Source organism: Mobula hypostoma, chromosome 11 (genome assembly GCF_963921235.1).
Source record: "Mobula hypostoma chromosome 11, sMobHyp1.1, whole genome shotgun sequence".
In the NCBI taxonomy this organism is placed as follows: domain Eukaryota; kingdom Metazoa; phylum Chordata; class Chondrichthyes; order Myliobatiformes; family Myliobatidae; genus Mobula; species Mobula hypostoma.
Genome location: NC_086107.1, coordinates 7,138,109 through 7,165,747, shown reverse-complemented (window position 1 = coordinate 7,165,747; position 27,639 = coordinate 7,138,109). Strand labels below are relative to the sequence as shown.

Sequence of the window (27,639 nt, the reverse complement as noted above, 5' to 3'; positions counted from 1 at the left end):
CACCTCGTATACCATCTAGGTAGTCTCCAGCCCTTTGGTGGTATGAACATAGAATTCTCCAGCTTCCAGTAATTCCCTCTCCCTCCTTTCCCCTATCCCTATGTCACTCTGCCCCCTCCCCCAGCTGCCTATCACCTCCTTCATGGTTCCGCCTCCTTCTACTACCCATTGTGTTTTCCCCTATTCCTTCTTCACCTTTCCTGCCTATCACCTCCCTGCTTCCCCTCCCCCACCCCTTTATCTTTCCCCTTACTGGTTTTTCACCTGGAACCTACCAGCCTTCTCCTTCCCACCCTCCCCCACCTTCTTTACAGGGCCTCTGCCCCTTCCCTCTACAGTTCTGACGAAGGGTTCCGACCCGAAATGTTGACCAGTCTTTTCCACGGATGCTGCCTGACCTGCTGAGTTCCTCCAGCATGTTGTGAGTGTTGTTTTGATCCCAGCATATGCAGATTATTTTGTGTTTAGATTCTCAATTGGTAAGGTTATGGGGTGAAGGCAAGAGAATGGGATTGAGAGGAATAATAAATCAGCCATGATCAAATGGTGGAGCAGGCCCAATGGACAAAATGGCTGAATTCTGCTCCTATGTCATGTGCTCTTCTGGCATGTCAGGTGTAATAGTTTGTTCATACTAACTCGGGCCAAAGATGGTGGACTACTGAATAGTATACAGTATGCACAGCACTTTACAGTACCAGTGATTGAGGTTCAATTCGCGCTACTGTTTGTAAGACGTTTCCACGGAAGTGCATCGACAATGTTGTCCCCAGAAGTCAGCCGGGGTTTTCCCGAACCAGAAACCCTGGATCAAAAGCTCTATGCGAGCAGCACTTACAGCACGACATGGAGCTTACATCGCTGGAGATCAACTAGAACTCAAGAAAAGCAGCTATGATCTGCGCAAAACTATCAAGGCTGCGAAACAACGATATAGGGAGCAGATTGAGTCAAGATTCACAACGAATAGCACACGTGACTTGTGGCGAGGGCTGCATACCATCGCAGACTTCAAAGCCAAACATTGTGGTGCTGCCAACATCACAGCCTCTCTCCCAGATGAGCTCAATTGCTTTTACTTTCGGTTTGATGTCACTAACTCTGAGCCTCCGAGGAAAGCCACCGCTACAACCTGCAACCTGGTCATCGCCAAGGCTGAGGTACGCAGATGTTTCCAACGAGTGGACAGTCGCAAGGTTGCAGGACCGGATGGCATCCCAGGGCGAGTACTCAGGATGTGCACAGCACAACTGGCAGGTGTGTTTACTGACATTTTTAATCTCTCCCTGTCCCCGTGTAGAGTGCCCTCCTGTTTCAAATCATCCACCATTGTCCCTGTACCAAAAAAGACCAAGATAACATGCATGAACGACTGGCGTCCTGTCACACTCACCTCAATAATAAGCAAATGCTTTGAGAGGCTGGTCAAGGATTACATCTGCAGCTTGCTACCAACCAAACTGGACCCCCTACAATTTGCCTACCAACACAACCGATTGACAGATGATGCAATAGCCACTGCTCTACACACTGTCCTTACACATCTGGAGAAGAGGGATGCTTATGTGAGAATGCTGTTCTTGGACTACAGTTCAGCATTCAACACCATAATTCCATCCAGGCTCGACAAGAAGCTCAGAGACCTCGGCCTTGACCCTGCCTTGTGCAGCTGGATCCTGGACTTCCTGTCAGATCACCAGCAGGTTGTAAAAGTGGGCTCCCTCACCTCCAACCCTCTGACTCTTGATACAGGAGCCCCTCAGGACAGTGTACTGAGTCCCCTCCTTTACTGGCTGTACACCCATGACTGGATTGCCACCCACAGCTCCAATCTACTAATTAAATTTGCTGACGACACTAAATTGATTGCCCTTATCTCAAACAATAGTGAGGTGGTCTATAGGGAAGAAGTCATCTCTCTGACACAGTGGTATCAAGGAAACAACCTCTCCTTCAATGTCACAAAAACAAAGGAGCTGGTTGTGGATTACAGGAAGAATGGAGATGGGCTAACCCCTATTGACATCAATGCATCTGGGGTTGAGAGGGTAAATAGGTTCAAGTTCCTTGGCATCCGCATCACCGAGGACCTCACGTGGTCTGTACACACCAGCTGCGTGGTGAAAAAAGCACAGCAGCACCTCTTTCACCTCAGACGGTTGAGAAGTTTGGTATGGGCCCCCAAATCCTAAGAACTTTCTACAGGGGCACAATTGGGAGCATCCTGACTGGCTGCATCACTGCCTGGTATGGGAACTGTACTTCCCTCAATCGCAGGACTCTGCAGAGAGTGGTGCGGACAGCCCAGTGCATCTGTAGATGTAAACTTCCCACTATTCAGGACATTTACAAGGACAGGTGTGTAAAAAGGGCCCGTAGGACCATTGGGGACCCAAGCCATCTGAACCACAATCCAGTCCAGCTGCTACCATCCAGGAAATGGTACCACAGCATAAAAGCCAGGACCAACAGGCTCTGGGACGGCATCTTCCACCAGGCCATCAGACTGATGAACTCACACTGATTTGAGTGTACTCTATATTACATTGACTGTTCCATTTATTATAAATTGCTATGATTGCACATTGCACATTTAGATGGAGACGTAACATAAAGATTTTTACTCCTCATGTATGTGAAGGATATAAGAAATAAAGTCAATTCAATTCATATGTTCTCCTTGTGACCGCGTGGGTTTCCCCCCACAGTCCAAGGACGTACTGGTTGGTAGGGTAATTGGTCTTTGTAAATTGTCCCATGATTTGGCTAGGGTTAAATCAGGGGCATACTGGGCAGTGTGGTTTGAATAGCTGGATGGGCCCATTCCACACTGTATCTCAATAAAATAAAATCAAAAATAAGAATAGTAACAGAAATGATGGAAGAGCTCAGCCAGTCAAACAGCTCCTGTGGAAAGAGAAGCCAGTCAATATTTTGGGTCAGTGAGACTTCCTCAGATCTCGGCCGTATCTCTCAGAACCTACCCAGATCTGGGGGAGCATCTCTGGCACAAAGCATTGACTGGTTTCTCTGTCTACAGATAGCTCAGTTCTTCCACCATTTCTGTTTCTGTTTCAGGTTCCAGCAACTGTAGATTGTTGCCTCTCTGTAGGTAGATGATGAACAATATTGAATGATTTAAAATTTTGTTTTTATGTGTGATAGTTGCTTCTCTGACTGGAGACCTGTGACTAGTGATTGGTGCTTGATTTGCTGTGGTTTGTCATCTCTATCAACAATCCAGATGATAGTATGGTTAACTGGATCAGCAAATTTTCCGATGATTCAAAGAATGAGCATGTAGTGGACAGTGGGGAAGGCTATCAAAGCTTGCAGCAGGATCTGGACCTGCTGGAATCTAATGCAGGTGCTGCACTTTAGATGGCCAAACCAGGGCAGGACTTGCACAGTGAATGGTAGGTCACTAAGGAGTGCAGTACAACAGAGGGATCTGGGAATACAGATCCATAATTCCTTGAAAATGGTGTCACCGGTTGTAAAAAGAGCTTTTGGCATGGTCTTCATAAATCAATGTACTGAGTACAGGAGATGGGATGCAATGCTGACTTTGCATAATACATTGTTGAGGCCTAATTTGGAGTATTGTGTGCAGGTCTAGTCAGCTACCAATGAGAAAGGTATCAATAAAATGGAAAGAGGAACGAGAAAGTTTACAAGGATGTTGCTAGGACTTGAGGACCTGAATGATAGGGAAAGGTTGAACAGTTTAGGATTTTATTCCTTTCAATGCAGAATCCTGAGGGGAGATTTGATAGAGATGTATAAAATTGAAGGATATAGATAGCATACAAAATTTTGAGGGAGAGAGCTAAGGTAAATGCAAACAGGCTTTTTCCACTGAGACTAGAATTAGAGGTCATAGGTTAAGGGTGAAAGTTGAAATATTTAAGGAGGACATGGAGAGGGAACTTCTTCACTCGAAGGGTGGTGTGAGTGTGGAACGGGCTGCCAGTGGAAGTGGTAGATGCAGGTTCAATTTCAACATTTAGTAGAAGTTTGGATCAGTACATGGATGGGAAGCGTTTGGAGGGCTATGTTCCAGATGTGTGAAGATGGGACTAGGCAGAATAGTAGCTCAGCATGGGCTAGATGGGTCAAAGGGCTGGTTTCTATGCTGTAGTATTTTGATTTGCTTTCTACAATGGAATAAACTTGGTTTATTTTTTGAAGGCAAAAAGATTTAGGATCATATTCCAGATTGCAATGATTAGATATCTGATTTCCAAAGGTTACAGTGATTGGATGGAAAATGGAGGCAATGATGAACCATTGTTGAGGGGGGACTTGATGGAGGTATTTAAAATTATGAGGGGGGTAGATAGAGTTGACGTGCATAGTGGGGGAGATTCAGACGAGAGGACATGGGTTGAGAGTTAGGGGGCAGAAGTTCAGGGGCAACTTGGGGGAGGAGCTTCTTTACTCAGAGAGTGGTAGCTGTGTGGAACGAGCTTCCAGCAGAAGTGGTTGGGGCAGGTTCGATGTTGTCGTTTAAAGTTAAATTGGGCAGCTATATGGACAGGAAAGGAATGGAGTGTTATGGGCTGAGTGCAGGTCAGTGGGACTAGGTGAGAGTAAGAGTTCGGCAAGGACTAGAAGGGCTGAGATGGCCTGTTTCCGTGCTGTAATTGTTATATGGTTATATATGGTTATATTAGTTTTCTCACACAAAAAGGAAATGTATGTTTGAGTGACCTATCTTTCCTATTGCTTGTGTTCCTAAAAACTTAAGTAAATATTGAACTTTACCCTCTAAGACACACGCTCAATGATTTAGGAACAACTTCTTCCCTTCTGCCATCAGATTTCTGACTAGACAATGAACACTACCTCATTATTCCTCTTTTGCACTACTAAATATTTGTGTAATTTTTGTCTTGCACTGTACTGCTGCTACAGGACAAGTTTCAAGATTTACGTCAGTGGTAATAAACATGATTCTAATTCTTTTCCTTTGCTCTCCTCAATCCTCTGTCATCAGATTTCTGAATGGCTTATGAACACCACTTTACTATTTTTCCCTTGCTTTGCATTACGCACTACTTGTTTATTTTTTTTATATAGATTTCTTATTGAAACTTGTAATTTCTTATGGTCTGCAATATACAGCAAATTACACAAAGTTCATCAGTGATAATAAACCTGATCTAAATATGAGATTCTGTAGATGCTGGAGATCCAGAGCAACACACACAAAATACTGGAGGAACTCAGCAGGTCAGGCAGCGTCTATGAAGGGGAATAAAGAGTCGCACTTTTGGGAGCTTGAAGATCCTCACTCAATGTTTTAAGAACAGCTTTTTCCCCCTCCCCAATCAGATTTTTGAACAGTACGTGAACACCATGTTGCTAGTCCTCCTGAACAATATTTATTTATTTTTGTAATGTTCTGCAGTCTTTTTCTTCCACTGTCCTGCTGTCATAAATCAACAAATTTCACAGAGTACGATCCTGGGAATGAAAGGGTTAACATAAGAGGAGCATTTGATAGCTGAGCCTGTGCTCACTGGCGTTTAGAAGAAGAAGAAGGGGGATCTCAGTGAACCCAACTGAATATTGAAAGGCCTGAATAGAGTGAACGTAGCAATGGTGTTTCCAATAGTGGGAGAGTCTAGAACCGGAGAGCACAACTGCAGAATACAAGAATAGATTAAAAAAAACATAGAAAACCTACAGCACAATACAGGCCCTTTGGCCCACAATGCTGTGCCAAACATATCCTTACTTTAGAAATTACCTAGGGTTACCCACAGCCCTCTATTATTCTGAACTCCATGTACATGTCCAGGAGTTTCTTAAAAGACCCTATCGTTTCAACCTCCACCACCATCGCTGGCAGCCCATTGCACGCACTCACCACTCTCTGCATGTAAAAAAAGAACTCTTACCCCTGACGTCTCCTCTGTACCTACTTCCAAGCACTTTAAAACCATGCCCTCTTATTATAGCCATTTCAGCCCTGGGAAAAAAGCCTCTGACTATCCACCGATCAATGCCTCTCATCATCTTCTACACCTCTATCGGATCACCTCTCATCCTCCAACGCTCAAAGGAGAAAAGGCTAAGTTTACTCAACCTACTCTCATAAGGCATGCTCCCCAATCCAGGCAACATCCTTGTAAATCTCCTCTGCACCCTTTCTATAGTTTCCACATCCTTCCTGTAGTGAGGTGACCAGAACTGAGCACAGTACTCCAAGTGGGGTCTGACCAGGATCTTATATAGCTTTAACATTACCTCTCAGCTCTTCAACTCAATCCCACGATTGATGAAAGCCAATGCACTGTATGCCTTCTTAACCACACAGTCAACCTGCATAGCAGCTTTTTGTGCCCTATGGACTCAGACCCCAAGATCCCTCTGATCCTCCACACTGCCAAGAGTCTTACCATTAATACTATATTCTGCCATCATATTCTCCCTTCCAGAATGAATGACCTCACACTTATCTGGGTTGAACTCCATCTGCCACTTCTCAGCCCAGTTTTGCATCCTATCAATTTCGTGCTATAATCTCTGACAGCCCTCCATACTATCCACAACACCTTCAGTCTTTGTGTCATCAGCAAATTTACTAACCCATCCTTCCACTTCCTCATCCAGGTCATTTATAAAAATCAGAAAGAGAAAGGGTCCCAGAACAGATCCCTGAGGCACACCACTGGTTACCAGCCTCCATGCAGAATATGACCGGTCTACAGCCACTCTTTGCCTTTTGTGGGCAAGCCAGTTCTGGATCCACAAATCAATGCCCCATTGGATCCCATGCCTCCTTACTTTCTCAATCAGCCTTACATGGGGTACCTTAGCAAATGCCTTACTGAAATCCATGTACACTACACCTACTGCTCTACCTTCATCAATATGTTTTGTCACATCCTCAAAAAATTCAGTCAGGCTTGTAAGGCACGACCTGCCTTTGACAAAGTCATGCTGACTATTCCTAATCATATTATGTCTCTCCAAATGTTCATAAATCCTGCCTCTCAGAATCTTCTTCATCAATTTGCCAACAGCTGAAGTAAGACTCACTGGTCTATAGTTTCAGAAAGGCAGGGAGGGAGGCAAAAGAGATGGGGCCATGGCACTGTTGATCAGAAATAATGTAATGGCCGTAGAAAAGGATGAAGACATGTAGGGATTGTCTACATAGTCTCTGTGGGTGGAAGTTAGGACCAGGAAGGGGTCAGTAACTCTACTGGGTGCTTTTTATAGACCACCCAATAGTAACAGGGATATCGAGGAGCTGATAGGGAGACGGATTATGGAAAAGTATAATAATAACAAGGTTGTCGTGGTGGGAGATTTTAATTTCCCAAATATCGATTGGTCTGTCCCTGGAGCGAGGGATTTAGATGGGGTGGAGTTTGTTAGGTGGGCTCAACAAGGTTTCCTGACACAATATGTAGATAAGCCTACAAGAGGAGAAGCTGTACTTGATCTGGTATTGGGAAATGAACCTGGTCAGGTGTCAGATCTCTCAGTGGAAGAGCATTTTGGAGATAGCGATCGCAATTCTATCTCCTTTACCATAGCATTGGAGAGGGATAGCAACAGACAAGTTAGGAAAGTGTTTAATTGGAGTAATAGGACCAATCAAGTGTGACAGTGGAAAAGTGTGTATGGGACTGGAGGAGGTAGCAGGGGTACTTAATGAATACTTTGCTTCAGTATTCACTACGGAAAAGGATCTTGGCGATTGTAGGGATGACGTACAGCGGATTGAAAAGCTTGAGCAAGTAGATATTAAGGAAGAGGATGTGCTGGAGCCCTTGGAAAGCATCAAGTTGGATAAGTCACCAGAACCGGACAAAATGTAGTCCAGGCTGCTGAGGGAGGCGAGGAGATTGCTGAGCCTCTGGCGATGATCTTCGTATCATCAATGGGGACAGGAGAGGTTCCGGATGATTGGAGGGTTGCAGATGTTGTTCCATTATTCAAGAAAGAGAGTAGTGTTAGCCAAGGAAATTATAGGCTTGTGAGTCTTACTTCAGTGTTTGGTAAGTTGTTGGATAAAATCCTGAGAGGCAGGATTTATGAACATTTGGAGAGGCATAGTTTGATTAGGAATAGTCAGCATGGCTTTGTGAAAGGCAGGTCATGCCTTACAAGTCTGATTGAATTTTTTGAGGATGTGACTAAACATATTGATGGCAGAGCAGTAGATGTAGTAGGTACAGAGGTGATATCAGGGGTAAGTTTTTTACGCAGAGAGTGGTGAGTGCGTGGAATGGGCTGCCAGCAATGGTTGTAGAGGTGGATACGATAGGGTCTTTTAAGAGACTCCTGGACGGGTATATGGAGCTCAGAAAAATAGGGAGCTATGGGTAACGCTCGGTAATTTCTCAGGTAAGGACATGTTCGGCACAACTTTGTGGTCCGAAAGGCCTGTATTGTGCTATAGGGTTTCTATGTTTCTAATTCCCTGAGCTATCTCTACTCCCTTTCTTGAATAAGGAAACCACATCTGCATAGTGAATACTGAAGCAAAGTACTAATTAAGTACCTCTGCTATCTTCTCCAGTTCCATACACACTTTTCCACTGTCATACTTAGTTGGTCCTATTCTCTCACGTCTTATCATCTTGTTCTTCACATACTTGTAGAATGCCTTGGTGTTTTCCTTAATCCTGCTTCCCAAGGCCTTCTCATGGCCCCTTCTGGCTCTCCTAATTGCATTCTTGAGCTCCTTCCTGCTAGCCTTATGATCTTCTGGCTCTCTATCATTACCTAGTTTTTTTGAACCTTTCGTAAGCTTTTCTTTTCTTCTTGACTTGATTTTCAACAGCCTTTGTACACCATGGTTCTTGTATCCTACCATCCTTTCCCTGTCTCATTGGAACATACCTATGATGAATGCCACGCAAATATCCTCTGAACATTTGCCACATTTCTGCCATACATTTCCCTGAGAACATCTGTTTCCAATTTATGCTTCCAAGTTCCTGCCTGATGGCTTCATGTTTCCCCTTACTCCAATTAAACACTTTCCTAGCTTGTCTGTTCCTATCCCTCTCCAATGCTATGGTAAAAGTGATAGTAACCCTGCTATTATTCCACCTTTCCAGAATCTGTCTCCCTATCTGTTCCTCGAATGTCCCTTTAGAATGAAGATGAAGAATTTCTTTAGCCAGAGGGTAGTGAATCTGTGGAATTCATTGTCACAGATGGCTTTGGAGGCCAAGTCATTGGGTATATTTAAAGTGGAGGTTGATGGTTTCTTAATTAGTCAGGGCATCAAAGGTTATGGGGATAAGGCAGGAGAATAGGGTTAAGAAAGATAATAAACAAGCCATGATGGAATGGTGGAGCAGAATTTGTGGGCTGAGTCGGCTAATTCTGATCCAACAGTTGTGCAAAAGTTCTAAGCACACATGTGTATGCGCAATGCTGTATTTGTCAAAGTGGAGTGGAGAGCAAGTTTATAAATCTGGTGCGAGCAAAGGAAGTTGGGAATGGCAAGGGCGGGGTGTCGCGGGAGGGGCGTGGCGGAGAAGGTGTGCCAGAAACAGAGGGGTGGCGTGGGTGCAGGCTCACCCAGCCCTAAGGCATCAGCCAAGGTCATTTGATTCCAAACAATTGGTTTATTAATCATTACAGAATGTCTCTCTGGTGCTTCCCACTCCCTCCCCTCTCCCTTCTCCTTTTCCCAACCATGATTCCCCTCTCTCTGCCCCCTTCCCACCCTCAGTCCACACTAGAGACCCCTATCAGAATCAAGTTTATCATCACTCACACATCATGAAATGTGTTTCTTTTTTGAGGCAGCAGTACAGTGCAATACATAAGATTACTACATTACTGGTAGTCTTGGGCACCCAACTATACATATGTACCTTAGAGTTTTACACAGTACTGTATATACTATTGTAATTTATAGTTTTTATTCTGTATTACAATGTACTGCTGCCGCAAAACAACAAATTTCACAACACATGCCAGTTATATTAAACCTGATTCTGATGTTCTGTTGACAGTCGAGAGATTTGGGTGGGGGTGGGGAAAATGGAGACGGCTCTCTGCCCAGGACGCTGTGGGAATGCAGTCTTGCTCTTCCCCACGCCTGGTATCTGTCTCCCAAGTCAACTAACTAATCACCACTGAGCTCTTGTTTCTGTCTTCTGAGGGATCTTCATGGGCCTTGCTCGCTGACAAGTTTCCTAAGTCACAGTGTAGACCCCACTTCAAGTGGTGTTGCGAAGAAGGCGGTAGAGATTTGGAGTGCAAGGAAATTTGGGGCAGTGGGGTGGAGGATATGGAGGGGACAATCTGCGAACCCAGGGCGCTATGGAAATGCAATCTCACCCTTTCCCAGGGCTGAGGTGCACTCTGGCTTTTAAGTCCACATCCGGATATTGTCCCAAAGTACAATCCCAGACCTGGCAGCTCTAACAACATTGCGTCTATATTACTCCTGTACCGATTCATCTGCTCAAACCTTCCCACAGAACATATTAAAAAATTGATAAGGGTTATAAATAATTCTATGTTTTGTCACTCATTGAACAACCGTGGGATTGCAGAAAAGTGCATCAAGTTAATGTGAAATACCTGTGTAGCAATACAATTCTATCTCACTTTATATTGCATTAGCAAGCCAGCCAATATGCTTCAGACTTCCCCTGACCAATAATTCAGCAAGTATCTCGGTTCAAGCTGCCAAACTTCCATTTTCTCTGGCTGCTGATTCACTTATCTGCGTGTTTAAATAATTCAGTATAAGACACTGAGCGACATGGAGCTGGTAGAAAGCACTGAGGAACATGGAGAGAAAGATGTATAACTTTAGCCGCCGGGGGAGGAGAACAGACAAAAAAGAATTCTTACCTCTGACTGTAATGTGTTGTACTTCATGTAAGATAGAACTTCCTGCCCAAGTCCCTACCCTGGAATTTCACCTCACTGGCTGTCTGTGCAGATGTTGTTGACTGCTTGCATCATTTTCTGTTTGTCTCACCACAGATTTATTTCTAAACTGCCTTACCCTCCCCTCTAGAGGTTGAGGAGTTTATTAATGAATAGTCGTGTTACAGTAAAGTAGTGGTTTACACACACTTTACAGTACCAGCAACCCGGGTTCAATTTGCACTACTGTCCGTAAAGAGTTTATACATTCTCCCCGTGACCACATGGGTTTCCTCTCACAGTCCAAAGACGTACCGGTCGGTAGGTTAATTGGTCATTGTAAATTGTCCCATGATTAGGCAAGGGTTAAATAGGGAATTGCTGGGCAGCGCAGCTCAAAGGCCTGAAAGGGGCTGTTCCACCCTGTATCTCAAAATAAAATAAAAAAATAAAAATAGAAACAGAAATGGCAGTTAATGGTATTGGACCTTGGCATAAAGAAGATTAGGAACCCCTGCACCAAAGAAAGCATCATATCTCGATGCATTACGGCTTAATATGGCAATAGCTCTGCCCGAGGCTGCAAAAAATTGCAGAGCTGTGAACACAGCTCAGCACATCATCACTTTTCATCTCAAGTTGTCAATGTATATTGGTTATTTTTTATTATTATTATTTCATTTTTTCTTAGCTCAAGCTGGTCAAACCTGAGGTGAGGCATAGCCAAGCATAGAAACAGAAACATAGAAAATAGGTGCAGGAGTAGGCCATTCAACCCTTCGAGCCTGCACCGCCATTCAGTACAATCATGGCTGATCATCCAACTCAGAACCCTGTACCTGCCTTCTCTCCATACCCCCAATCCCTTTAGCCACAAGGGCCATATCTAACTCCCTCTTAAATATAGCCAATGAACTGGCCTCAACTGTTTCCTGTGACAGAGAATTCCACAGATTCACCACTCTCTGAGTGAAGAAGTTTTTCCTCATCTCGGTCCTAAAAGGCTTCCCCTTTATCCTCAAACTGTGACCCCTCGTTCTGGACTTCCCCAACATCGGGAACAATCTTCCTACATCTAGCCTGTCCAATCCCTTTAGAATTTTATACGTTTCAATAAGATCCTCCCTCAATCTTCTAAATTCCAGAGAGTATAAGCCTAGCCGATCCAGTCTTTCATCATATGCAAGTCCTGCCATCCCAGGAATCAATCTGGTGAACCTTCTTTGTACTCCCTCTATGGCAAGGATGTCTTTCCTCAGATTAGGGAACCAAAACTGCACACAATATTCCAGGTGTGGTCTCACCAAGGCCTTGTACAACTGCAGTAGTACCTCCCTGCTCCTGTACTCGAATCCTCTTGCTATGAATGCCAGCATACCATTCGCCTTTTCACCGCCTGCTGTACCTGCATGCCCACTTTCAATGACTGGTGTACAATGACACCCAGGTCTCGTTGCACCTCCCCTTTTCCTAATCGGCCACCATTCAGATAATAATCTGTTTTCCTGTTCTTGCCACCAAAGTGGATAACCTCACATTTATCCACATTAAATTGCATCTGCCATGAATTTGCCCACTCACCTAATCTATCCAAGTCACCCTGCATCCTCTTAGCACCCTCCTCACAGCTAACACTGCCATGCTAAGATGTCACCTCACAGGTGGATAGGGTAGTTAAGAAAGCTTATGGGGTGTTAGCTTTCATAAGTCAAGGGATAGAGTTTAAGAGTTGTGAGGTAATGATGCAGATCTATAAAACTCTGATTAGGCCACACTTGGAGTACTGTGTCCAGTTCTGGTTGCCTCACTATAGGAAGGATGTGGAAGCATTGGAAAGGGTACAGAGGAGATTTACCAGGATGCTGCCTGGTTTAGAGTGTATGCATTATGATTAGAGATTAAGGGAGCTAGGGCTTTACTCTTTGGAGAGAAGGAGGATGAGAGGAGACATGATAGAGGTGTACAAGATAATAAGAGGAATAGATAGAGTGCTCATTTCTCAATTGCTAGGAACTTTTGGACTACTCTAGCTGACTGGTGGCGTTGTGACATCAGCACCGGACTTCCGAGGGAAGGCTCCCGAGTTCGAATCGAGCCGGTTCCCTTGCACGCCTTCCATCCGTGCTGGGTTGAGCGTCGAGCCAGCAACTCGGTCTCGTAAAGACAAGAAAGCCTGCTTAAAAAAAAAATGCTGTTATGACGGCGTCCCGATGACTCCACTCGGAGTTAAGGGCTTTCTTCTTCATCCTTGGACTGCTCTAGTGGTGTTCAATATTGTGGCTTTCTGGGGATTTACATAGATATTGCTGTGTAGGCCTAATTGCTTAATATTATTGTGTAGTGACCTTGGGATGATACAGTTGTAGATATCACTATTGGGACAATGTTCATTGTTCATGTTCCACAGTCTTTCAATTTCCTCTTTTAATTCAGCATATTTCTGGTGTTTTCACTTGTTAATTTATGTAAGTCATGTGTTTGGTTTGGCTATATATTCTACTAAATAAGCTGTTCTTGTTTATCCTGTATTATTATATCTGTATGGTTATTATGGATTGGCCTATCTCTGATAAAGGGTAATAATATCTTTTTAAACTTTTTGTCTTTTACAATTTATCTTTTTCACATTGGTTGTCCATCTCGTTTCTTGAGGGTTTTTCATTGATTCTACTGTTTCTTCGTATTTATCGTGAATGCCCACAAGAAAATGAATCCCAGGGGAGAAGATGGTGACATGTATGGACTTCAATAATAAATTTGCTTTGAACTTTGAAACCAGCTTCCCCTCCATGGACTCTGGCTATATTCTCCCTGCCTCAGTAAAGCAGCCAGCATAATCAAAGACCCCACCCATCCCGGACATTCTCTCTTCTCCCCTCTCCCATCAGGCGGAAGATACAAAAACCTGAAAGCACATCCCACCAGACTCAAGAGCAACTTCTATCCCACTGTTATCAGATACTTGAATGGATCATTTGTACGATAAGATAGACTCTTGGCCTCGCAATTCTTGCACTTTACCATTTACCTGCACTGCATTTTGTCGGCAGATTTTGCACTTGACTCTGCATTATTTTACTTTGTTCTAGCTCCATGCACTGTGTAATTTGAACAGTATTCAAGACAAGCTTTTCACTGTATCTTGCTACCTGTGATAGTAATAAAGCTATTCCAATACCAGTACCAGAGGCAACATCAATCCCATACAAGTACCAATACCCAAAACTGGTAACCAATGCCAGTACGCAATATCATCATCATGTGCTATGTCATATGGTGTGGGGCGATCATGGTCTTTTGACCATGACTGTTCTTGGCAGATTTTTCTACAGAAGTGGTTTGCCATTGCCTTCTTCTGGGCAGTGTCTTTACAAGACGAGTGACCCCAGCCATTATCAATACTCTTCAGAGAGTGTCTGCCTGGCATCAGTGCTGATATGCACCAGCTGCTCATATGACTGTCCGCCACCTGCTCCCATGGCTTCACATGACCCCTGATCGAGGGTGGGGGGGGGACCTACACCTTGCCCAAGGGTCACCTGCAGGCTAGGGGAGAGAAGGAGCACCTTACACCTTCTATGGTGGAGACATCTCTCTATCTTGTCATCTGATCAATCCCAATTCCGGTACCAAGCCAGTATCCAATGCCAGTACACAATACCAGTTGCTCTTAAATGCAGCAGAAGGGAGGAACTCTATACATGGAGGTACCTGGTACCCGGCTATGATCTTCCCAGGTTTTTGACTTCCGATAAGTTATTCCAGATGCTTTAGCCAGGAGTTGGGCTGCAATCCAGAGCTGACAACAGGCACTGAGACACACTGCGTGATGTTATGTCAAAGCAGGGTAGGGTATACACCATGAATGGCAGGATCATGGGGAACATGGAGAGCTCAGAACAATGCAGCACTGTACAGGCCACTCGGCCCATAATATTGTGCTGATCCTGATGCCAGTTTCTACTAAATGTCACCAGATGCCGAAGACGGACTGTCCTGGGGTTAAAGGTCTGGGTATGTGTGTGGGTTGGTGGATAGGAAGGAGGAATGGGCTTGTTTAGCTGTTATTGCTTTGCTGGTCGATATGCTCTTTGTTTAAAGTGTGTATACTATATATAACCTTGAAATTCATCTCCTTACAGGCAACCACAAAACAAAGAAACCCAGTACATTGTGTTCTGAGCTGTTCTTCCAAGCATTGTGGGCATGTGATATTGGTGTTAAATATGTGATGATACTTGTGGTCTGCCCCCAGCACATTCTTGGGTGTGTTGGCTGCAAATACAAACGACACATTTCACTATTGTTTCTGAAATGTGCTCTTGTGTGTCATCCATTTCCTTGCATTCACTTCATATTGATGTCTCTATCTAAAAGCCACTTAAATACTTAACTCTAAGCATGCCCTCTTCTCATTGCTACCATCAGGGAGGAGGTGCAGGAGTCTGAAGACACACTCAATGTTTCAGAAACAGCTTCTTCCCTTCCACTATCAGGTTTCTGAATGGACAATGAGCCCATGAATACTTCCTCAGTATTTTCCCCCTCTGATTTGCACTACATATTTAATTTATTTTTATGTATAATTATTGTAATTTATATATTTTTTATTTTTGTATATAGCAGTGTACTGGCGCTGCAAAACAACATATTTCACGATATACCCTGGTGATTGATTTATTGAAAATAGTGTGGAGTAGTCTGTTTCAGACTTTCAAGCGGCACAACCCAGTGTAATCCTAACCATTATAGTGTGAGGAAAAGAATTGTTCACAGGAGGCTTGGGTCCCACACCACCAGATTCAGAAACAGTTGTTACCCTTCAACCATCAGGCTCCTGAATCAGAGTGGATAACTTCATTCACAACACTGAACTGATTCTGCAACCTACAGACTAGACTCATTTGCAAGGATTTTACAACTCGTGCTCTCAGCAATCATTCATTCATCAGTTTGTTTACTTGTTATCGGAACGGCAAGTCCCGCTCTCGTTGCAGGAATGAGCTCTCTCTATCTCAATGGAGAGAGAGAGCGAGAGCCTGTCTGAGATACTAAAGCACCGGGTTAAAGATTGAGGTTTCTTTGAGGGGCTTTTGCTGTTGCTTGCATGGTGGGAGGGCTTTTGGGGCTTTGATGTTTCTATCATTAGCAAATTTGCCGATGACACAAAGCTGGGAGGCAGTGTGAAATGTGAGGAGGATGTTATGAGAATGCAGGGTGACTTGGACAGGTTGAGTGAGTGGGCAGATGCAGTTTAATGTGGATAAATGTGAGGTTATCCACTTTGGTGGCAAGAACAGGAAGGCAGATTACTATTTGAATAGTGTCAAGTTAGGAAAAGGGGAAGTACAACGAGATCTAGGTGTCCTTGTTCATCAGTCACTGAAAGTAAGCATGCAGGTACAGCAGGCAGTGAAGAAAGCTAATGGCATGTTGGCCTTCATAACAAGGGGAGTTGAGTATAGGAACAAAGAGGTCCTTCTGCAGCTGTACAGGGCCCTGGTGAGACCACACCTGGAGTATTATGTACAGTTTTGGTCTCCAAATTTGAGGAAGGACATTCTTGCTATTGAGGGAGTGCAACGTAGGTTCATGAGGTTAATTCCCGGGATGGCGGGACTGTCATATGTTGAAAGATTGGAGCGACTGGGCTTGTATACACTGGAATTTAGAAGGCTGAGAGGGGATCTTATTAAATCATATAAGATTATTAAGGGATTGGACACGCTGGAAGCAGGAAACATATTCCCGATGTTGGTAGAGTCCAGAACCAGAGGCCACAGTTTAGGAATAAGGGGTAGACAATTTAGAATGGAGTTGAGGAAGAACTTTTTCACACAGAGGGTTGTGGTTCTGTGGAATGCTCTGCCTCAGAAGGCAGTGGAGGCCAATTCTCTGGATGCTTTCAAAAAAGAGTTAGATAGAGCTCTTAAAGATAGCGGAGTGAAGGGATATGGGGTTGAGGCAGGAAAAAGGTACTGGTTGTGGATGATCAGCCATGATCACAGTGAATGGCGGTGCTGGCTCAAAGGGCCGAATGGCCTACTCCTGCACCTATTGTCTATTGTCTATCATTCATTCTGTGGAGTTTCTTTATTTTGTGGATGTCTTTGAAGAGTAAGAATTTCAGGTTGAATACCCGTATACATTCTCTGATATTAAACTGAGCCAATTGAACCTTTTTTTGTGTGTGTGTGTCTATTTTGTGTTTATACTTTAAAAGAAGTAATTTCAAAGCAGATGCTTGGGACAAGTTTTATTTGCAGAGATTGGTGAGAGTCTGACATGTGCTGGTAATGAGGACAAACATAATGGATGAGTTTTAGGGGCTCTGAGATGGGCACATGAGTGCGCAGAGAATGGAGGAATATGACCCACTACCATCAGGAAGCATCAGGACGAGGACTGCCAGATTGCCTCTTTCCACAGGCTATGAGACTAATGAATACCCTGCCACCACCGATCTTTTTCCAATCGGACAACGGGCTCTTTACCGTACTGTTTACCTGTGCTGTGCACTTCACATGCATTTTGAATTATATTTATTAACTTATTTGTGGTAATATTTTGTTTTGTGTGTTCTGCGTGATGTCTTGTGTGGGTGCACCATGGTCTGGAGGAACATTGTTTTGTTTGATCAAAAGATGAAACCACACTCAGGTTGGAGGAACAACAGCTTATGTTCCATCTGGGTAGCCTCCAACCTGATGGCATGAACATTGACTTCTCAAACTTCCGCTAATGCCCCACCTCCCCCTTGTACCCCATCCGTTATTTATTTATATACACACATTCTTTCTCTCACTCTCCTTTTTCTCCCTCTGCCCTTCTGACTATACCCCTTGCCCATCCTCTGGGTTTTTCCCCCCCTCCTCCTTTTCCTTCTCTCTGGGCCTCCTGTCCCATGATCCTCTCATATCCCTTTTGCCAATCACCTGTCCAGCTTTTGGCTCCATCCCTCCCCCTCCTGTCTTCTCCTATCATTTCGGATCTCCCCCTCCCCCTCCCACTTTCAAATCTCTTACTAGCTCTTCCTTCAGTTAGTCCTGACGAAGGGTCTCGGCCCAAAACGTCGACTGTACCTCTTCCTATAGATGCTGCCTGGCCTGCTGCGTTCACCAGCAACTTTGAAGTGTGTTGCTTGAATTTCCAGCATCTGCAGAATTCCTCGTGTTATAGTTTTGTTTGGTTGTATATATGTGTGGTCAGACAACAACAAACTTGTGCATCAGAAGGGCTTAGTTTAGTTAGGTATTTGGTTAGTTTGCACAACATTGTACAAATGCTGTACTGCTCTATGTAAGTTCAGGAGCCTGGGGCTCACTATGTCAGGGATTAATGAAGTGAGGAGGAACTTTCCTCTCTCTATCCCGGGATCTGAGCACCGCACAGTCTCAGCGGAGGCTGGGGGTCCTGTTGTCCCACTCAGACATGGACTCGTGTAAGTTTTCTCTGAAGTCTGAGAGTTCTTGTCTGTAAAGGATGATAGTATCAATGGAAATGTTGTTACTGGCAGGGATTCAAGCTTAATATTGTTTCAGTCTGTGGCTTACATTATTTCAGTAGAAGAGTTGCCCTTTGCAACCTTGCAAGTAATTAAACTGTTTCTTGATAGCTTGGCTTGTGTGAGAGTCTGGGCTTTATTTGTAAGGAAAGTTGTTCTGAATTTTTAGTAATTAGATTTCCCTTTTACAAAAGTAAACATTTAGTGTCTAGCATCGCTTTTCTGTTTATGAAAGAAAGATCCACCAGTCTTTTCAGAAGCTTTTGCTCTTCATTCTGATATAGGTCGACCTTCACTAATCCAGCACCATTCGGACCTGAGGAGTGCCGGATTAGTGAAAATGCCAAATTACAGAAGGATCACATTAAGCATAATCAGTGCCGGATTATCGAAGGAACCGGATTACAGGTAGTCGGATTAGTGAGGGTCAACCTGTATATCCATTTTATGTCAGTACCTTTCCTTGTACTTCATATTTCAAAGTCAAATTAATATCAAAGTACATATCCATCATCAGGGACCTCCATCCAGGCCATGCTCTCTTCTCGCTGCTGCCATTAGGAAGAGGGTACAGGAGCCTCAGGACTGACACCACCAGGTTCAGGAACAGTTATTACCCCTCAACCATCAGGCTCTTGAACCAGAGGGAACTACTTCACTCATCCCAACACTGAACAGTTCCCACAACTATCTATCAAGACTCACTATCAAGGACTTCCTTCCTTCCTTCCTTCCTTCCTCCCTCCCTTCCACCCTTCCTCCCTTCCCTCTCTCCCTCCCTCCCTCCCACACTGGTTGTCTGCCCTGTTGAGTGTAGTCTTTCACTGATTTTATTACGGTTCTTGGATTTGCTGTGTATGCCTGTGAGAAAATGTATCTCGGGTTATATATGGTGACATATGTGTACTTTGATAATACGTTTACTTTGAACTTAACTTTGATCTTTGATATGTCACCATATACGACCCTTAGATTTATTTTCTTGCAGGCATTCACAGTAGAACAAAGTACAATAGAATTAATGAAACATTACACACAAAGACTGACAAATAAGCAATGTACAGAAATAGGCAAACTGTGCAAATACAAAACAAATAATAAAAAATACTGTGAGCAAGAGTTGTAGAGACCTTGAAAGTGAGTCTGTAGGTTGTGGAATCAGTTCAGTGTTGAGGTGAGTGAAGTTACCCACTCCGGTTCAGGAGTCTGACTGTTGAAGGGTAATAACTGTTCCTGAACCTGGTGGTGTGGGACCTGAGACTCTTGTACCTCCTGCCCAATGGTAACTTCAAGAAGATAGCAAGGTCTGGATGGTGGGAGTCCTTGATGACAGATGCTGCTTTCCAATGACAGGACTCTTTGTAGCTGTGCTCAATGCTGGGGAAGGCCGTTCCTGTGATGGACTGGGTCGTACCCACCAATTCCTAGAGCTCTTTCCATTCCTGGGCATTGGTGTTTCCATACAAGTCCATAATGCAACCAAGGATATTCTCTGCTGTGCATCAGTGGAAGTTTGTCAACGTTTTACAAAGCATTCTGTATCTATGTGCAAAGTTCGAAGAAAGTAGATGTGCTGCCATGCCATTCTTGGTAATGGCACTTGCGTGCTGGATGCAGGACAGATTCTTTGAAATGAAAACACCAAGGAATCTACAGTCACTGGCCCTCTCCACCACTGATCCCCTAATAAGGTTTGGCTCGCAAACATCTGGTTTCTTCTTGTAGTCAATAATCAGCCCTTTACTGGCGCTGAATGAGAGGTTGTTGTGGCACCACCAGATTTCCACTCTACAGTGCCTTATCCAATACTTGCAGCCTCACCTTATAAACAGCAAAGTCTAATGGTCAACTGTGTCACTTGTAGGAGTGACATTGGGAATGCACTGCCTTGCAAACGCTGTTACAGCACCAGCGACCACTGATCAGTGTTTGACTCCCACCACTGGAAGGAGTTTGCACGTTTTCCTTGTTACTGAGTGGATCTCCTCCTGGTTCTCCACGTTACATAGGTGTACAGGTTAGTGCATTGGTGGCATGCTGTATTGGCACTGGAAGTGTGCCCAGCATAATCTGCACTGATTTGATTTGACACACAAGATACATTTCACTGTTCAATGGACATGTGACAAATAACAAGCTAACCAAAGCAAGTGGCCCGAGTATTACACCTGCTCATTCACCTCCTCCCCCAACTCCATGCAGGGCCCCAAACAGTCTTTCCAGGTGGGGCAATGCTTCACCTGCGGATCTGGCGGGGTCGTTGTTCGTGTCTGGTGCTCCCGAAGCAGCCTCCTCTACGTTGGTGAGACCCGTCGTAACTTGAGGGTCTGATTCGACGAACACATCCGCTGCGGTGGCCAAATATTTTAATTCCAATTCCTATTCTGGTTCCAGCATGTCGGTCTTTGGCCTCCTCTTGTCCCAAGATGAGGCCACCCTCAGGGTGGAGGAGCAACCCCTGATACGCCATCTCATCTGGGTAGTCACCAACCTGATGGCATGAACATCAACTTCTCCTTCCGGTAAAAAGATTTTAAGCTCCTCCTCCTATTCCCCACACTGGCTTTTTGCCTCTGCTCACCTGCCTATCACTTCCCCTGGGTCCCCTCCTCTTTCCCTTTCTCCTGTGGTCCACTCTCCTCTTCAGATTCCTTCTGCTCCAGCCCTTGACCTTTCCCACCCACCTGGCTTCACCTATCACCTTCCAGCTATCCGCCTTCCCCTCTCCCCACCTTTTTATTCTGGTGTCTTCCCTCTTCCTTATCAGTCCTGAGGAAGAGTCTTGGCCAAAAATATCAACTGTTTGTTCATTTCCATGGATGCTGCCTGGCCTGAGTTCCTGTAGCATTTTGTGTGTGTTGCTCTGGATTTCCAGTGTCTGCAGAATTCCTCATATTTAAGATTGCTTTATATCGAATCCTCTCTAATCCATTCATCGTCCTGGTGAGTCTTTCACCCCCTCCTCCAAGCCACGCAGCAATATTGTAATGCAGTGACTTTGTTGGGTGGCTTTTCCCCCCTCAGGTTAGGAGAGACTAAAAGCAGAGATAAAGGGTGAAGTGTGAAAGGTGAAATTTTACACACAAGCCATTTTACACACAAGCATGGCTTTGTGAAGGGCAGATGGTGTCTAACAAGCCTGATAGAGTTCTTTGAGGAGGTGACCAGGCATATAGATGAGGGTAGTGCAGTGGATGTGATCTACATGGATTTTAGTAAGGCACCTATAGTACTCTATGATCTGGGTTGAGAGGGACCTATTTCCTATCTCCATCCCAGAGATTAATTTCCACTTGACTATGGCAGAGTTGTGGTTGTATTAGTAACTAATAATTCGGAAATCTTGGCTAATAACCCAGGGAACATATGCTCTGTCGTTGCAATGCTCTCAGTTGCACTTTTTTAGGAATTAATCTAATCACTGGTCTAATTCGTAGGAAATAAATTTTGTAACTTTTATACCAGGAGCTGTTGCATGGGTGTTGGTCTCCTGGAAACCAAGCTAAAACAAGATTAATATAGGGTCAGCGGTTTCATTGCAACAATTACGTGGGAGTTAAAAATGGATTTGTGTCTTGCGTTAAGCTGCATTGTGTTGTTGAAGTAATTCCTTTTGCTGTCTACAGATTTAAATCGCTTTTGGAGTTGGGTTGTTTCATTAAACCAACAAATAGCTCGGGGTTAATTGATCTTGTTTTCTGTACACGGACCAGATCAGGGAGGGAAGCGTTTGTAATTTAATTTTGTACTCTTGTCTCCTCATCTCTGATGGTTGACAAGGAAAAATTGAAAGAGAGCACAAGAGATTCTGCAGATGCTGGAAATACTGAGCATCACACACAAAATGGTGGAGGAACTCAGCAGATCAGGAGGCATCTATGGTGAGGAATAGACAGTAAACATTTTGAGTTGAGACCCTTCATGAGGACAATAAGCAATCGACAGTCAACTTTTTCTGTCTGTTCCTTTGATCCGGTCCCTTTGATATCAGAGAATGTATACACCCTGAAATTCTTGCTCCTTACAGACATCCATGAAAAAAGAGAGCCAATAGACTGATAGAACATCAAAGCCCCCCCTTCTCCCCCCAGTTGCACCAGCAGAAGCACTGACCCCCCCCCACCAGCCAAGCAACCGCAAAAGCCCCCAAAGAGACCTTGATCCAGAGTCCATCAGTCCAAACCCTGCACTTCAGTATCTTAGACAGGCTCTCTCTCTCTAGCGAGGGAGAGAGAGGTTGCTCCTGCAACATCAAGCAGAGACCAGCAACTCGCCCTCCTGATGTTACAATCTTCCACCTCGCTTCTCCAAGCCCCCACACCCCCGTCTCAAAGATCGACAGGCTCTCACTCTCCATCAAAAGGGAGAGGGATTGCTCAAGTACAGTGCTGCCTTCCGATAGCAGCCGGTGATTAGCAACACACCGCCTGCTGTCTCGATGTTTCAGTCTCCCATGATGCTTAAGTTGGTGAAATCAGCCAGCGTCCAGATCAGCCGGGGGGGGGGGGGCTGCTTCCAGGCCATTCCTGGAGACAGCGAAATGCTAGATTGGTCCAAAAACCCACCTGTTGCGAAGAACCATAGTTTGAATTGTAGATCACAGACTCCAACAGAACCCCATTCTGTTTATTCCCTTCACAGATTATGCTTCATGTGCTGAGTTCCTATTGCATGTTTTGTGTGGAGTTGGCATTGGGATCCACACTAGCACTCTGATTGTTAAGGAGACAATTCCTACAAAGTTAATTGTTGGAAATACTAAACTTGAAATTGAAGGAAAACTAATCTAAACAGTATGGTCAGATCAGATTCCTTCTTCTCCAGCCCTTTACCTTTTCAACCTATTACCTCCCAGCTCTTACTTCATAAGACCACGATATGTAGGAGCAGAAGTGGGCCATTCAGCCCATCGAGTCTGCTCCACCATTCAATCATGGGCTGCTCCATTCCTTCCAGTCATCCCCACTCCCCTGCCTTCACCCCATGCCCTTTGATGCCCTGGCTAATCAAGAACCTGTCTGTCTCTTCCTTAAATACACCCCATGACTTGGCCTCTACAGCCGCTTATAGCAACAAATTCCACAAATTTAACACCCTCTGACTAAAGTAATTCATCTCTGTTCTAAATGGACATCCTTCAATCCTGAAGTCATGACCTCTTGTTCTAGAATCCCCTACCATGGGAAATAACTTTGCCTTATCTAATCTGTTCAGGCCTTTTAACATTCAGAATGTTTCTATGAGATTCCCCCCTCATTCTCCTAAACTCCAGGGAATACAGCCCAAGAGCTGACAGATAGTTCTCATATGGTAACCCTTTCATTCCTGGATTATTCTTGTGAATCTTCTCTGAACCCTCTCCAATGTCAGTATATCCTTTCTAAAATAAGGAGCCCAAAACTGCACACAATAATCCAAGTGTGGTCTCACGAGTGCCTTATAGAGCCTCTACATCACATTCCTGCTCTTACATTCTATACCTCTAGAAATGAATGCCAACATTGCATTCACCTTCTTCACAACCGACTGAACCTGGAGGTTAACCTTTAGAGTTTCTTGCACAAGGACTCCCAAGTCCCTTTGCAGCTTTGTATTTTGAATTCTCTTCCCCATCTAAATAATAGTCTGCCCGTTTATTTCTTTTACCAAAGTGCATGACCTTACACTTTCCAACATTGTATTTCATTTATCACTTCTTTGCCCATTCCCCTAAACTATCTAAGTCTCTCCGCAGGCTCCCTGTTTCCTCAACACTACCAGCTTCCCCACCTATCTTTGTATCATCGGCAAATTTAGCCACAAATCCATTAATACCACAGTCCAAATCATTGACATACATCATAAAAAAAAGCAGCAGTCCCGACACTGACCCCTGTGGAACTCCACTGGTAACCGGCAGCCAGCCAGAATAGGATCCCTTTATTCCCACTCTCTGTTTTCTGCCAACCAGCCAATGTTCCACCAATGCTAGTAACTTCCATGTAATCCCATGGGGTCATGAGGCACCTTGAAAATCCAAGTACACCACGTCTACTGCATCTCCTTTGTCTACCCTGCTTGTAATTTCCTCAAAGAATTGCAGTAGGTTTGTCAGGCAAGACTTTCCTTTCAGGAAACCATGCTGGCTTTGGCCTATCTTGTCATGTACCTCCAGGCACTCTGTAATCTCATCCCTAACAATCGATTCCAACAACTTCCCAACCACTGATGTCAGGCTAACAGGTCTATAGTTTCCTTCTGCTGCCCCTCACCCTTTTAAATAGCGAAGTAACATTTGCAATTTTCCAGTTATCTAGTACAATGCCAGAATCTATCGATTCTTGAAAATCATCGTTAATGGCTCTGCAATCTCTCCAGCTACTTCCTTCAGAACCCGAGGCTGCATTCCATCAGGTCCAGGAGATTTATCCACACTCAGACCATCAAGCTTCCTGAGCACCTTCTCAGTCGTAATTTTCACTGCACAAACTTCACTTCCTGACACTCTTGAATGTCCGGTACACTGCAAATGTCTTCCACTGTGAAGACTGATGCAAAATATGCATTCAGTTCCTCTGCCATCTCCGCTTCTCTCATTACAATATCTCCAGTGTCATTTTGTATTGGTCCTATATCTACCCTCAACTCTCTCTTCCCCTTTATATACTTAAAAGAGCTTTTGTATCTTTGATATAAGTCGCCAGCTTCCTTTCATAATTAATTTTTTCCTTCCTAATGACCTTCTTAGTTTCCCTCTGCAAGTTTTTAAAAGCTTCCCAATCCTCTATCTTCCCACTAGCTCTGGCTTCCTTGTATGCCCTCTCTTTTGCTTTTACTTTGGCACTGACTTCACTTGTCAGTCATGGTAGTGTCCTTTTTCCCTTTGAAAATTTTTTGAATATATCCGTCCTGCACTTCCTCATATTTTGCAGAAACTCCAGCCATTGCTGCTCTGCTGTCCTTCTTGCAAATGTCCCTTTCCAGTCAACTTCGGCCAGTTCCTCTCTCATGCCTTTGTAATTTCTTTTATTCCATTGAAATACCAACACATTGGATTTTATTTTCTTTCCCTCTCAAATTTCAATGTGTACTTGATCATATTGTGATCATTGTTCCCTAAGGGTTCCTTAACCTTAAGTTCTCTTATCACCTCCGGATCATTGCACAACACCCAGTCCAGCACAGCCGATTTCCCCCAGTGGGCTAACAACAAGCTGTTCTAAAAACCATCCCTTAGACATTCCACAAATTCTCTCTCTCGAGGTTCAGTACTGGCCTGGTTTTCCCAACCCACTTTCATGTTAAAATCCGCAACGATTATCATGACATTGTCCTTCTGACATGGCTTTGCTACCTCCTGCTGTAATTTGTAATCCACATCCTGGCTGCTGTTTGGAGGCCTGTATACAACTGCCATTAGGGTCCTTTTACCCTTGCCATTTCTTAGCTCAACCCATAGAGACGCTACACCTTCCAATCCTATGTCATCTCTTTCTAAATGATTTAATATTGGTTCTTGTACACAGAGCCACAGCACCCCCTCTGCCTACTAACCTATCTTTCCGATATACCGTATATCCTTGGATGTTCAGCTCCCAATGGCAGCCATCCTTCCACTGGCTGTGATTAAGCCTCATTCCCTGCCTGTTCTTTCCATAATCTTGGTTACACTCTATCTTTGATTTATTTCTGTTTTCCCCTTCCTCAACCCTATCATTCCTGTTTCCATTCCCCTGCCACATTAGTTTAAACCCTCCCTAACAGCTCTATTAAATATGCCTGCTAGGATAATGGACCCCTTTGGGTTCAGGTGTAACCCGTACTTTTTTTACAGGTCATACCGCCCCCTGAAGAGGCCCCAATGATCCAGGAATTTGATCCAGGAATCTGCCCCCTACACCAGTCTCTCAGCCACGCATTAATATGCCTGATCATGCTATTGCACTCGCTAGCATGTGGCACAAGCAACAATCCTGAGATTGCTACCCTGGAGGTCCTGCTTTTCAGCTTCCTACCTAACTCCCTGAATTCTCTCTTCAGGACCTCCTCCCTTTTTCTACCTATGTCATTGGTACCAATGTGTACCAAGACTTCTGGCTGGTCACCCTCTCCCTTCAGAATACTCTGCACCTAATCCGAGACATCCCATACCCTGGCTCCTGGGAGGCAACACACCATGCAGGTATCTCTATCAGGCTGACAGAACCTCCCTGTCTGTTCCCCTCACTATAGAATTCCCCTATGACCACCGCATTCCTCATCTTCCTCTTTCCCTTCTGCTCCATGGAACCAGGCTCAGTGCCAGAGACCCAATCGCCGTAGTCGTCCTCTGTCAGGTCAACCCCCTCAACCGCATCCAAAATGAGATGACGATTACTGAGGGGGATGGCCACAGGGGTGTCCTCTACTATCTGAGCTCTTCCCTTCACTTCCCTGACCGTCACCCACTTATCTAACTCCTTCAGCCTCTCCTTCCCCCACACACCTGACTTCATCTATCACCTACTAGCTAGACCTCCTTCCCCTCCCTGCAGTATCTGAGTCTGGCTTCTTCCCCCTTCCTTTCCAGTCTGATGAAGGGTTTTGGCCCAGATCTTTATTGGTCTCTATAGAGGAATTTTGTGTGTGTTTTTTACTCAGTAGCCCAAGTCCATAATACCAAAAGACACAGGAGCAGAATTAGGCCATTCAGATCATTGAGTCTGCTCTATGTATCATCTCCCTGCTGGGGAACTGGTCTCTCCTTTGGAGCGAAGGAGGACGAGAAGTGGTTTGATAAATGTGTAAGGTAATAAAAGGCTTAGATCGCGTGGACAGCCAGAAACTTTTCCCTATGGTGGCTATGGCTAAAACACAGAGGCATAACTTTGAAGTGTTTGGGGAAAAGTATAGAGAGGATGTCAGAGGTAGGTTTTTTTTTGCGCAGAGAATGTTGGGTGTGTGGACAGATGTACTGAGGAGCGTTATGCGGGGGCAGCAGCACAGGATCAGGAAAGGCTGCACAGGGTTTGTAAACTCAGACAGCTCCATCATGGGCACCAACCATCCCAGCACCAAGGACATCTTCAAAAGGTGATGCCTCGAAAATGTGGCATTCATCATTAAGGACCCCCATGCCCTTTTCGCATGGCTACCAACTGGGAGTAGGGATAGGAGGCCTTTCTATTTGGAAGGAAGGAAGACGGGAAGTGACTTGATAAAGGTGTACAAGGTGAAGAGAGCGATAGATTGAGTGCACAGCCAGAGACTTTTTCCCAGGACAGAAGGATGCAATTGGTTAGACCGCATTTGGA

General features: G+C 44.5%; 1 protein-coding gene across 3 annotated transcripts in view; it reads left to right on the top strand.

Annotated features, from left to right (window-relative positions):
- The window catches only part of mpped2a (metallophosphoesterase domain containing 2a), a 210,081-nt gene that overhangs the window by 73,621 nt on the left and 108,821 nt on the right, over window positions 1-27,639 (top strand). Inside the window, exon 1 of one of the 3 annotated variants that reach the window (XM_063061623.1) lies at window positions 398-1,257. The exons of the other annotated variants lie outside the window; for them this stretch is intronic. Coding sequence (XP_062917693.1) covers window positions 822-1,257 — 436 coding nt within the window. The 5' untranslated portion in view covers window positions 398-821. Of the gene's footprint in view, window positions 1-397; window positions 1,258-27,639 lie in introns of those variants that run through there. 3 annotated transcript variants of the gene reach the window in all.